Here is a 12,044-nt window from a genome sequence, read left to right on the forward strand (position 1 = left end):
CATGACCCACCGAGGAAGATAGGGTTGAATTGTTCTCTGTATTGACGAAGTCGTTGTGAGCTGGAGGGAGGTGGAACCATCAGAGATGCCTGCAAAACTCTAGAAGGGAGTCATCTGCACTGCAAGGAGAACTGAATCGTCTGGAGATTCTGTGGAGAGTAGAGGAGCGTATGAGAGGATTAGAATGGAGGTTGGGGGTGCCCCGACTCGTCCACTCTGACGTTCAAGTCAGCCTTCAATGGAGGGTAAATGGAGAAGAACTGTAAAATACTAAAATGCAAGAAGAGGTGTATGCACTTCTATATGAGCATGTGTGCGCGTATGTCTGTGTACCTTGGCCAGTAGGGGGTGAGACTTTATAATATAAAGGAGTGGGATGTGAGTTGGTGTATCATAATAGCGGGATTGTTCGGAGATGAACTTGATTGAGATTAGTAAGGGAGGGGGTCAGATCAACAGTGGAGCCCAACAAGGGAGGAGATCGGTAGCCGAATCGACGATGGAGGAGGAACCTGGCAGGGTACAGAGGTGGTTGCTGAAACTCAAAAGTTGGATCAGCAGCAAAGGCTGAAAGGCCGGAAGCGATAGAGGCTCGAAAGTCGGATTAGCGACTCGGCAGCAAGGGTGGCATGGCGGTGTCGTCCTCGCGTGAGAGAAATCGCGTGCAGGAAGGCTGGCGAAACCGTGTAAGGAGAGGCCGATGACTGTAAGGGCGGAGAGGAGGAGATGAGGCTGGAGGTGATGGTGATGTGCGGCCAGCAACAATGAGGGAGATGACTCAGTGGTTGGAGGAGATCTGGTAGCATTCGGTGAGGAGGGAGATGCACGTGAAGGGGAAGAGGGTGGCACACACGTGAGAAGAGGAGAGAGGGAGAGCGTGAGAAAAAGAAAAAGATCCCCTTTCCTTCGGTCAATCCCAACCCTAAAAATTAGGGGAAAGATCCAAAAACCCTCCTCTCCGTATGATTTGTTTATCTCCCCGTATCACAAGTCTCTCCTTCAAGTCTTATGGAAGGAGATGCAAGTTCGACTGATTGGACTGTTGTGTTGTGACAATATAAGTGAAAGAATTTCCAAGACTATCGTAAGGCTCACTTGCTCCCGACTGAGTTAGGGAAAGATCGCCGAGCCTCTTGACCGAAGAGTCGAGACAAAATCGCTAAGTCTATTGTAAGGTTGTGTCCTCCTACTTGTATAAAAAACTAATAGATAAAGAAAAGAAATAGAACAGAGAATTAATTTTTTTATCATTATATTACTAAAGCCAATATGTTTATTTATACAAGTTGTCCAAAAAATAATGAAAAGATTAAATATGACATACAATTGTAATAATTATAAATATAGTAATTTAATATATTTAAAAATATTATTTTTGCTATTTGTTTTATATTGACCTTGATTATGATGCCAAATATAATGAATCTCAATTGATGAAATTAATTTGAAACTATTTTCCATTATTGTCATTACCCCCGACAAACTCAACGGGACTGCCTGAATGTTGAGTTTGAGTACTAACTTGGTGAAACGTTGTCTAGATAATAACTTGGTAAATATATCAGCAATTTGATTTTCTATAGAGATGAAAGAAACTGAAAGTTATCGATTCGCCACACGCTTGCGAACAAAATAAAAATCAATCTCCACATGCTTGGTCTGAGCATGAAAAATAAGATTTGCTGCAAGATAAGTTGTACCGATATTACCACACCGGATTTTAGGCACAACAGTCGGGGAAAAATGTAATTATGAAAAAAAAATTGTAGCCAAATAGTTTCTGATGTCGCGTTAGCTATAGTTTTATATTCAGTTTCAGTGCTTGAGCGAGAGACTGTATGTTGCTTCTTTAAAAGCCAGAAAATAAGATTTTGCCCAAGAAATATGACATATCCACTAGTAGAATGTTTATCTTCAAGAGATCTAACTTAATCTGCATCACTGTAAGCAAGCAACTCTCGTGAGAACTAACGATATAAAAGAAGAGCATATAGAATAGTGTCTTTGAGATATCGAGGAATTCTCTTAACACCTTTCCAATGGTGTTTAGTAGGAGCATGCATAAATTGATAAGCACGATTGACAGCGAAAGTAATATCAGATCGTGTAATGGTGACATATTGTAGGACACCAACAATGATTCAGTAGATTTGGGGGTCAACAATTGAAAAGGAGGATAGAATACAGTGTGAAAGAAACTCTATGCCAAGAAAAAAATGAGCGTTGCCAAGATCCCAAATAGGAATTTATTAATCTTTTTAGTATCAGTTATACCTTACATATATGTTCTAAAAATAAGTAAGTCATCAATCTATAAGTATAAATAATTCAAAAATCATTTGTGAATTTTGAATATATTAATTTATCAACATTATTATGTTTAAAATCATAAGATAAAATAACACGATTAAACTTCTCATGACATTTTTTATGAGCTTATTTTAATCCATAAAGCAATTTGACCAACTTGTAAACCTTCTTTTCATTTCCAGATAATATAAATCCTTCAAGTTATTCTATATAAATTTCTTTATTAAATTACCATTTAGAAATATTATCTTTATATTCATTTGATATGTATGCAATTTATAAATTGAAGCAATAGCAAATAACACTCTTATAGATGTTAATCTAGCCATCGGAGACTATGTATTGAAATATTCTATACCACATATTTATTTAAAATCTTTCATTAGCAATCTAGCCTTTAAGGTAAAGAATTTGTCACTTCTTTTTCGGCTTTATATTTGTATTTAAGTGCATTCCATATCTTTACTAGATATTCAATTGAGATGTAGAGATCATAGAGTGTTGAGATTATGACCATGGCATATCACCAAGGTTTTTTCATGCATCTTCCGTGTAACCTTGACCGTATCACAATCATTCATTATCCTTTGGCTCTAGAAATGGCTCCAACTTTGGTTCAAGAACCTATGCAATCTTGAGAACAATAAGTATGAAGAATAATTTTTCTTTGCAGCGAGTAAAATTAGTGTCGCCGAATCGATCGAGTTGAACATTTGGATTGAGAAAAGATTGTTGAGGATCGATGGTCGGTTAGAAGGAGAAATTGAATAGCTGGTGCCCCCAATTTGTGATTCTCTCTTCCTACATGTGTTAGTTGCATAGTGAAAATACAAATAAACAAAGCTAAATAGTAAGGAAGAACACCAAACCGCTAACACGTTGATTTACTTAGTTCGGAGATAAAGTTCCTATTCCACGGCTGTCCGTAAGATGGATGATCCTGATCCTTCGGTGGATGACTCCCCAAAAAACCTCCGGCTAGCTCATGTAGCTCCTTGTGGATGGAGAAATCTCACCACAACTCGCACAAGAACTCTTGAGAAGCTGGGCACTTGGAAGACTACTAATAGGGGTTAACCACCTCTATTTCATCAACCTTAACCAAACTTCAAAGCATTAGTTATATAGATCACGGGTTAGAAAACTTGCCAACCAGTCGACTGCTAAATATGGAAGTCGACTAACCTCTGTGGAAATTCGACCGTTACATCCCAACGTCTCGATACCAGTCGACTGGTGACTTTACCAATCGACTGATCCACACTGACCGAGCGAACAGAGGCATGCTGTTCGCTCCTAGTTGGCTGCACCAGTCGACTAGTAAACTCACCAGTCAACCGGTAAATCCTAGAACCTAGGGTTTCCCTCCCCCGAGTACAATATCTCAGCACTCAGACCCTCACGACTCACATGACTCTTCCTTGCAGCCTTGATCTCTTGCCTTTAAACTTACTTCCCTTGGCTCTCGTCTCTCTAATGCATTCAAGCTTGCGGCTTGTCCCAATGTCATCCTTCGCGTATGTCTTAAAGTGTGCTTCCCTTGGCTCTTGCCTAGTTGCCTTGTTGCCTTATCCACGGTCCCTCGAATGCTTCATCCTTCACCGAACCCAAAATCATTAAGCTAAGTCATATATATATCCTGCATACCTGCACAATTCAAATACACATATTAAATATAAGGGTAAACTTAACTTAAATCCTTTGTCCAAACCATCAAAACTCATGGTCACACTGGACCATCTTGAGAGAAGATTGATTTCAACAAAGATGACATTTTTTTTATTTCCATTACAGACTTAAAACCTTAAATATTGTTGGAGTAATGTATATATGAGTAGGCAAACTGGAACAGAGAACATATGAAAACAAAGAACTATGAAGGCGGAACGGATTTACGACTTATTAAAATGCTTAGGTTGAGGCATACGGAAATACTTTCCTTAAGGTTTTATTTGCCCTTACAACTCAAAGTTTGCTAATGAGTTTTATCAGTATATTATCCCCAAGATACAATAACCATTTCAACACGGTAACTATCAAAAATATCAAATTACCAAATATATAGAAATCTGAATATTTATAAAGAGATTGATGTCTTTCCATGATGTCTTTTCATGAATCAATGTGTCTTAAATCAAACAAGATAACCATTCACAAAATACATCTTCATCTAAATAATTGTGAAAGTTAGTTACACATGAAATCATCAAATTCAGAAACACGTTGGTTCAAGTCAAACTCTCTCAAATGTTACAATTTCTTACATGATCATTGGTGTGTGAGAAGAGAGGAGGGAGTGGGGTCAATGTTCGCTTAGGGCATCCATAGTCGTAAAACATCTCTACGAGCTCTTTTGTTATTACATCCATATTACGTCAAAAGTAAAAAGCCTCATACATCTCTTATTTTTTCTATAGTTTCATTATATATATTTCTTATCTCTCTTTCATATTATATTATATATAATTAAATTTTTATAAAATTTAAATTTATAAATTTTTATAAAAATTTTATAATATTCTCTCCTTCCTATTTTCCATTTTTTAGTTTTTAATATTTATTATTTTTAAATAGAAATAATAAATAATAAATTTTTTAAAAAAGCAACTCCGTGTTTCTCAAAATCAATGAAGGATGGAAGAGAGCTCTTTCATGGATGGATGGGAGAGAGCTCCTGCATAGCATCAATGTCACATAGAAGCTTCGATGCTCTTAGGATCATTGATGAGATGAGAGAAAATGAAAAGCGCTTATCGAAAATCTCATGCATTGTTTTTTCAGAATGATCTAGTGACTAATGTATGAGGTGTTATCATCATAAATTTTAAGGTTCAGTATAGTCAAAGTAATATGTCTTCCTTATGTGTTAGTCACTATTCCAAAGACTAATAGTCGTTCATGATTTACTTTATTCGTATTGATCATAAGACGGATGACGAAAGTGCTGGGACGAACGTATTTACCTTTATGTCACCACGATATTAAAATACTAGTTTTTTTTTTTGAGTTAATTGTTCTTACAAAAAATTAAGGACACTCCTTTTTCATGCTGTGCAAACTGTGATTATTTTAATTAGTTTTGTGATTATTATATATTTTTAATAAGTATTTAATATTTTTGAAAATAATTATAAATAAAGTATTCAAGTCAGATAAGACGTGCTTAACTTAAGCATAGTATAGTTATATTAAGAGTTTACATTAAAAAAATAAAATAAAATAAAATGTATTTTTGAATATATAATTTTTAAAGTTATAAAAGTAAACAAGAGTTCAAGCTTTTGCAGGTTATAATGTCACATATTCCCGCCACAATCACTGTATCAAGCAGTTATTATTTTTTAGATGATCATTTAAAGTTAATTAAAGTAATTCAAAATAATAAAAATAATTGCTATAAGTATACCAGCTTTACATCAAAATAATTTGTATAAAGCACTTTATATAATTTTTTTTAAAAGAATTTGATCCAAATTATTTAAATAGCAGTTCCGACTATTGTAGACGATTTTAACATTTTAAAATTGATTTTATCAAGATTAATTAAAACCCAGTTGATAAAGATTTGCATTATATATATAATATTTTTAACTAAATTTAATTATTTTTTTTATTTTTATAATAATTTAATTTTAAAAGTTATACTAACTACTCATTAGAGAGCATATTATGTTAAATGGACATTATAATGCCTATTTAACACTCAAAAATTGATATGCTCAAGAAATTAATCTCAATGAAATATTTAAGGATAGAGAAATAAAATGATAGTGACCACAAAAAGTGAAATGGCGTGTCATGAATTTATGTGTCTATTCTTGAGAATTTCATTAAAATTTTTCCTTGAACATATCATAACTCTTAACACCCCCTCTTCATTATAATACTCACTCACAAGAGAATGGAGAGAGAGTGTTCAAAGATTTGAACGGTGAAACTCATAAATAATGAATGTTAAATGTTAAAAAAGATGTGAGTGAAAAAAATATATTGTTATAATGAGTATGTGGTAATGAACCCCATACTTTTTTATGAGGTAATAGATGTTATAACGAATTAGCATGTCTTTCCAGACAAAATATAAAATCTAAAAAAGGATTATGAAAGTTGATAGTCTTTTGAATTGGGTTGAACTTTAAGATACGAAAAATTAAGCATCTTTTTCTTCTTGTTAAGATATGAAAAATAAGGCATCTTTTACTTCTTTTCAATCAAAATATTATGTGATGTGCAATGATATACTAAAAAAAAACATCAAAAAGAAATTCAAGGATAAACACATAAATTCATAATCCACCTGATCCGGTGATACGAATAGGGGACCATCGGTCTGGGGAGTCAACGCCACGCGGAAGTCAAATGGCCGGGTGGCCGACCGGATATGGATTGATTGAACGCCCGGCCGGCTGATCGGGTTCTAACTGAAGGTGCCCCAGCAGGAAGCTGGGCCCCGACGCTCATGATACAGGTTCTTAGGGCTGAGCGGCAGGCACGCTCGGTCGAAACATGAGGTAGCATACTGCTAACAGTCTCCACAAAGCACATCACCGAGAATCTTCCAAGTAGACCACTATATGTGCCCGGCCGGACGTAAGGCAGAGGCTAGCCGGCCGGACGCTCGGAGCGCAGTCCGGCCGGACGCCCGGACGGAAGCCAAGGGGAAAAGGACAAGGGACATCTTTTTCTGACAGCGAGTATGTTCCACGATTAGGCCATACTCCAAATCTTACGACAGGGGGTTCCGCTGTCCCATCGAAGACATGCTTGGACTGTAGCAGTATGGGGTCAGGTAAGCTCACTGACAGACCCTTACTGGGGTATGGGCTGAGGACACGTGTACACCTCGGTATGTGTGCACATGCTTCTCCCCAGCCCTATATAAAGGCCCTCATCCTTCGCCGGAGGTACGCGTTCTTTGATATTCGGAGCCACCTTTTGTTATCCGCTTACCTGACTTGAACGTCGGAGGGTCGTCGCCGGGAACCCCTTCCCGGCCCAACTTCTGTGCAAGTTCGCCGAAGTTTCGCACGATCAGTCGTCGATCCACGTCAGCTATTCGGAGAGTGTCACGTGTCCAACGTCCGTTGATTCAGCCTTCGGACAGGATCACAACCATTTCATTTTTTGTGAATCCCATAAATTTATATATCTATCCTTAAACTTTTGATTGAGATTTTTTCTGAAACATATCATTTTTCTTATGTTATATGGATTATAGACAATTGGATTGAGTCCAATGAAAAACAAATAATTTCATATATATATATATATATATATATATATATATATATATTAAAAAACTTCAGAATCATTTCAGCTCAAGATAGAAACTTGATAAAATTGAGATACAGAGATTAAAAAAAAGTAAAAGTTAACACAAACCTAAAGCACGTCATTGATACCAATAAACTAGTGTAGCAGCTTAACACAATGCAAAAGTAGTCGGCAGAGGCCCGGAGCAGCACAGACCTAAAAACTCCTGGCGCCAACAAAGATCAACAACACCTAAAAACTCATGAATCCAAATACTTGTTCTTAGTTCGCCGGGATGTCGTCGACAAGCGACTGAAACCGACAAGAAGATTCACTTCTTCTTGGCAGCAGCCTTGGTGATCTTGGCACCAGTAGGATCCTTCTTCTCGACGTTTTTGATCACTCCGACGGCCACAGTCTGGCGCATGTCCCTCACCGCGAAACGGCCAAGAGGAGGGTACTCGGAGAATGTCTCCACGACCATGGGCTTGGTGGGGATCATCTTCACTAAGCCGGCGTCGCCGTTCTTAAGGAACTTGGGCTCCTTCTCGAGCTCCTTGCCCGATCGCCTGTCGATCTTCGTTAGAATCTCGGCGAACTTGACTGCGATGTGGGAGGTGTGGCAATCGAGCACGGGGGCGTAGCCATTGCCGATCTGGCCAGGATGGTTCATGATGATGACCTGAGAAGTGAAGTTGGCAGCCTCCTTCGCAGGGTCATCCTTAGAATTGGACGCGACAAAGCCTCTCTTCAGATCCTTGACGGCGACATTCTTCACGTTGAAGCCGACATTGTCGCCGGGGAGGGCTTCCTGGAGAGCTTCGTGATGCATCTCGACCGACTTGACTTCGGTCGTGAGCCCAGTAGGGCCGAAGGTGACGACCATGCCGGGCTTAAGAACACCAGTCTCGACGCGCCCGACCGGCACAGTGCCAATGCCTCCGATCTTGTACACATCCTGAAGTGGAAGCCGGAGGGGCTTGTCCGAGGGCCTCTTCGGCTCGCTGATCAAGTCCAGAGCCTCGAGCAGCGTCGGGCCCTTGTACCAGTCGAGGTTGGCGGACCTCTCGATCATGTTGTCGCCCTCGAAGCCGGAGATGGGAACGAAGGGAATCTTGTCCGGGTTGTATCCGACCTTCTTGAGGTAAGAAGAAACCTCCTTCACGATTTCATCATATCGCGCCTTCGAGTATTTCGGCGTCGTCGCATCCATCTAGATAGATAAAGCACAGGATTGAGCTCACGGATCCATAAAATCGAGAGGATAGAAACGTTTTACCTTGTTACAGCAGCAAATCATCTGTTTGACTCCGAGAGTGAAAGCAAGCAGAGCGTGCTCGCGGGTCTGGCCGTCCTTGGAGATGCCGGCTTCGAAGCCGCCGGTGGTGGAATCGATGATGAGAACAGCGCAGTCGGCCTGGGAGGTTCCGGTGATCATGTTCTTGATGAAGTCGCGGTGGCCGGGGGCGTCGATGACGGTGCAGTAGTATTTGGTGGTCTCGAATTTCCATAGGGCAATGTCGATGGTGATTCCCCTTTCTCGCTCGGCCTTGAGCTTGTCGAGCACCCAGGCATACTTGAACGACCTCTTGTTCATCTCGGCGGCCTCCTTTTCGAACCGCTCGATCACACGCTTGTCGATGCCGCCCAGCTTGTAGATGAGATGACCCGTGGTGGTCGACTTCCCGGAGTCGACATGGCCGATGACCACAATGTTGATATGAACCTTCTCTTTCCCCATGAAGCTCGCCGGAGAAGATTATCCAACTACGCGAATCGAAAGTATCAACTAACAATCAGATCTGGAATTCCTTCACAATAACAGTACGGAGAAAATCAAATCTAAACAGAACAATCGTCGATACGACTGACAGGCGCAAGAGCAAGACCAACATCGACGATCCAACAACGAAAAAAAAAGGAAACTAAACGGAAAAAGAAGAACGAGAGTGGAGAGAAGCGAGAAATCGGACCTGTGAGATCCGGAGTAGATCAGACGCCGACAGCAAGTCCGATCGATGCGGGGAGGCGTGGCTCTTCTGGCGGGCGCTTTATAGAGATTCGCGGGCACGAAGGATGCCTAGGGTTTCCATCTTTCCGTTCGATCGCCTCATCGGACGGCCTCGAACAGCATGAAAGTACGAGCCGTCGAGGAGAATTACCCGTCATGTTGAGCTCGGACGGCGCAACACGGTGGCTCGTTAAAACCTTTGTTTTTTTTTTTCCTTTTTTTAATAATAATAAAAGCAGAGGTATTTTTTTATCTCGCAATTCAATTAGAATATATTAATAAAAGTAGAGTTACAAGTGTTTAAATAAAATTACAGATGCATTTATTTATTAATTATTTAAAAAGTAAGTTAAATTTAGTAATTCTTCAATCTGTTCAATAAAATTTTGGAAGCATTTCCATTATTTTATAGCTTGTTTAATGGAAGGGATCCCGTAGTGAAAAAAAAAGGATATCCTTTTACTCTGAATTTGTAAAGAAATGATTAAAAATTGTATAGTTTGAAATATCAGCCATATATATAACTATCTTATTAAAAATCAATATCAAATTAACTCTCAATTAATTTGGTAGCGCAAAATTAAATTATGTGAATATTTTTTTTCACACCGAAAATAATTTCAAAATTTATTAGTAATTTTTATATAGACACATCAATAGGGATCTAAAGTTCAAGATTGAGTCATGGTATATTATTAAGAATTTTTTTCATTAATCAATCAGGATATAAAGTTTGAGACGCACTGCGTATTATTGAGAATTTTTTATATTAATCAATCAGGGATTTAGAGTTAGAAACTCAACTTGACATATTATTAAAAATTGTTCTTAATTTTTTTTATTCTATTTAGTTTTATATCTTAGTGATCCTGTCTGAATGCTGGATCAACGGACGCTGGGCACGTGACGCTCTCCGAGTTGCTGACGTAGATCCTCAACCGGCTGTAAGGAACTCCGGCGAACCTGCAAGGAAGTCGGACCGGGAAGGGGTTCCCGACGATGACCCTCCGACGCTCAAGTCAGGCAGACGAAAAATAAGAAAGTAGCTCCCGGGATCATAGATTTTTTATACCTCCGGTGAAATCTAAGGGCTCTTATATAGAGCTACGGGAGCTTGGTGCACACAAACCGAGGTGTACATGTGTCCTATACTATACCGCAGCATGGGCTTGTCAGAAGAGCATGTCTGACGCCATACTGCTACAGTCTAAGCGTCTCCTTGATGGGACAGCAGAACCCTTTGTCGTACGATACTGAGTATGGCCTGGTCCTCGAACATGCCTGTTGTCAGTAACAGGGGTTACTAAGATGACGTCCCTGCTGTCCCACACTTTTTGACTTCCTCTTTCTGGATCAACCATCAAGCCGCTCGGTCGGAACATTCGCCTTTGATCTGGCATAGGTGGTCGTCCGTCCGGGAAGGTTCAGGGTCGTCGCCTGCTCGGCTCTCGTAGCCTGACACCCTGGCCGAGCGGGCAGACTGCTCGGTCTTTACTCTTGCCTTGCACCGCGGTCGAGCGGACTATCCGCTCGGCCATATGATCTTCTTCATTGGAAATCTGGACTCACGGCCAGATGGTTGTTCTCTCGGATGAAGGTCATTTCCTAGTGATCGGCATGTCCCGCCCGCTCGTCGAGCCCATGGGGTGGATCCCCCTTTGACTGTTGACCTCCACGTGTCGTTGACCTTTCCCTCATGAGGGCCCCCCGGTCTTACCACCGGATCACTTGCCTCCCCCTCAAGTCTAGTCGAAGGAGGCGTCAAAGACCGACTGACTGGACTGCCGGTCTGATTGAGTAACGGCAGATAGGCCGGCCTCGGGCATGCTCATCCGCTCGGCTCACACTCTTCATTATGCCCGTTCGGCTCTACCAATGGACGGATGGTCAATGCTGACGCTTTCGGTATCCCCTCGGAATTCGTGCCAAATCTTCTCCATTAACGCCAAGCACGCGCGCTATGCGCGGTAATGGGCGTTCATTAAATGCGACCTGTGTCCTGCTGACACGTGGCGCTCCCGCTGTCGTCAGCATACGGCGATGGCGTTACCTCCGATGGGACAGGCACCATTTGAAATGAACGACTCGATGACAGCTTCGTTTCTTGCGACCTGAATCTGACGGCTGAGGCCATTAGGGGCCAACACTATAAAGCTTTCGATTCTTCTCTCCGCCGCATTTCTGCTCCCTCGCGTTCAGGAGCCTTGCTGCTTTCTTTGCTCCGGCGACCTCGTCTTTCGGCTCTCCGACGACTTTGCAGCCCTTTCGATCGTTCTCTTGTTCGTAAGCCTCCTTCATCCTTCACTTCGTCTTTCCGTTGCATTTTTCGTTAGCTGTCCTTTTCATCTTGTCACCATCCTTCCCCGCTTGCTCTCTCTTCCCTTTTCCGCCTTCGATATCCTCTTCAATCTCGACCATGGCGAGCACTTCCCAGCCGACCACCGGCGCTCCTGGTCTTTGGTACATGACC

At 40.9% G+C, this 12,044-nt stretch overlaps 1 protein-coding gene across 1 annotated transcript; it reads right to left on the reverse strand.

Moving 5' to 3' along the window:
• Positions 1–7,621: 7,621 nt before the first annotated feature.
• LOC122002999 (elongation factor 1-alpha) lies at positions 7,622–9,697 on the reverse strand. Its single transcript, XM_042558428.1, has 3 exons — positions 9,537–9,697; positions 8,843–9,330; positions 7,622–8,776 (listed from the first exon to the last, which is right to left on the reverse strand). Exons 2-3 carry the CDS (start codon positions 9,302–9,304, stop codon positions 7,895–7,897), a joined length of 1,344 nt encoding a protein of 447 aa, XP_042414362.1. The 5' UTR covers positions 9,305–9,330; positions 9,537–9,697; the 3' UTR covers positions 7,622–7,894.
• Positions 9,698–12,044: the final 2,347 nt, after the last annotated feature.

Source organism: Zingiber officinale, chromosome 7A (genome assembly GCF_018446385.1).
Source record: "Zingiber officinale cultivar Zhangliang chromosome 7A, Zo_v1.1, whole genome shotgun sequence".
NCBI lineage: Eukaryota > Viridiplantae > Streptophyta > Magnoliopsida > Zingiberales > Zingiberaceae > Zingiber > Zingiber officinale.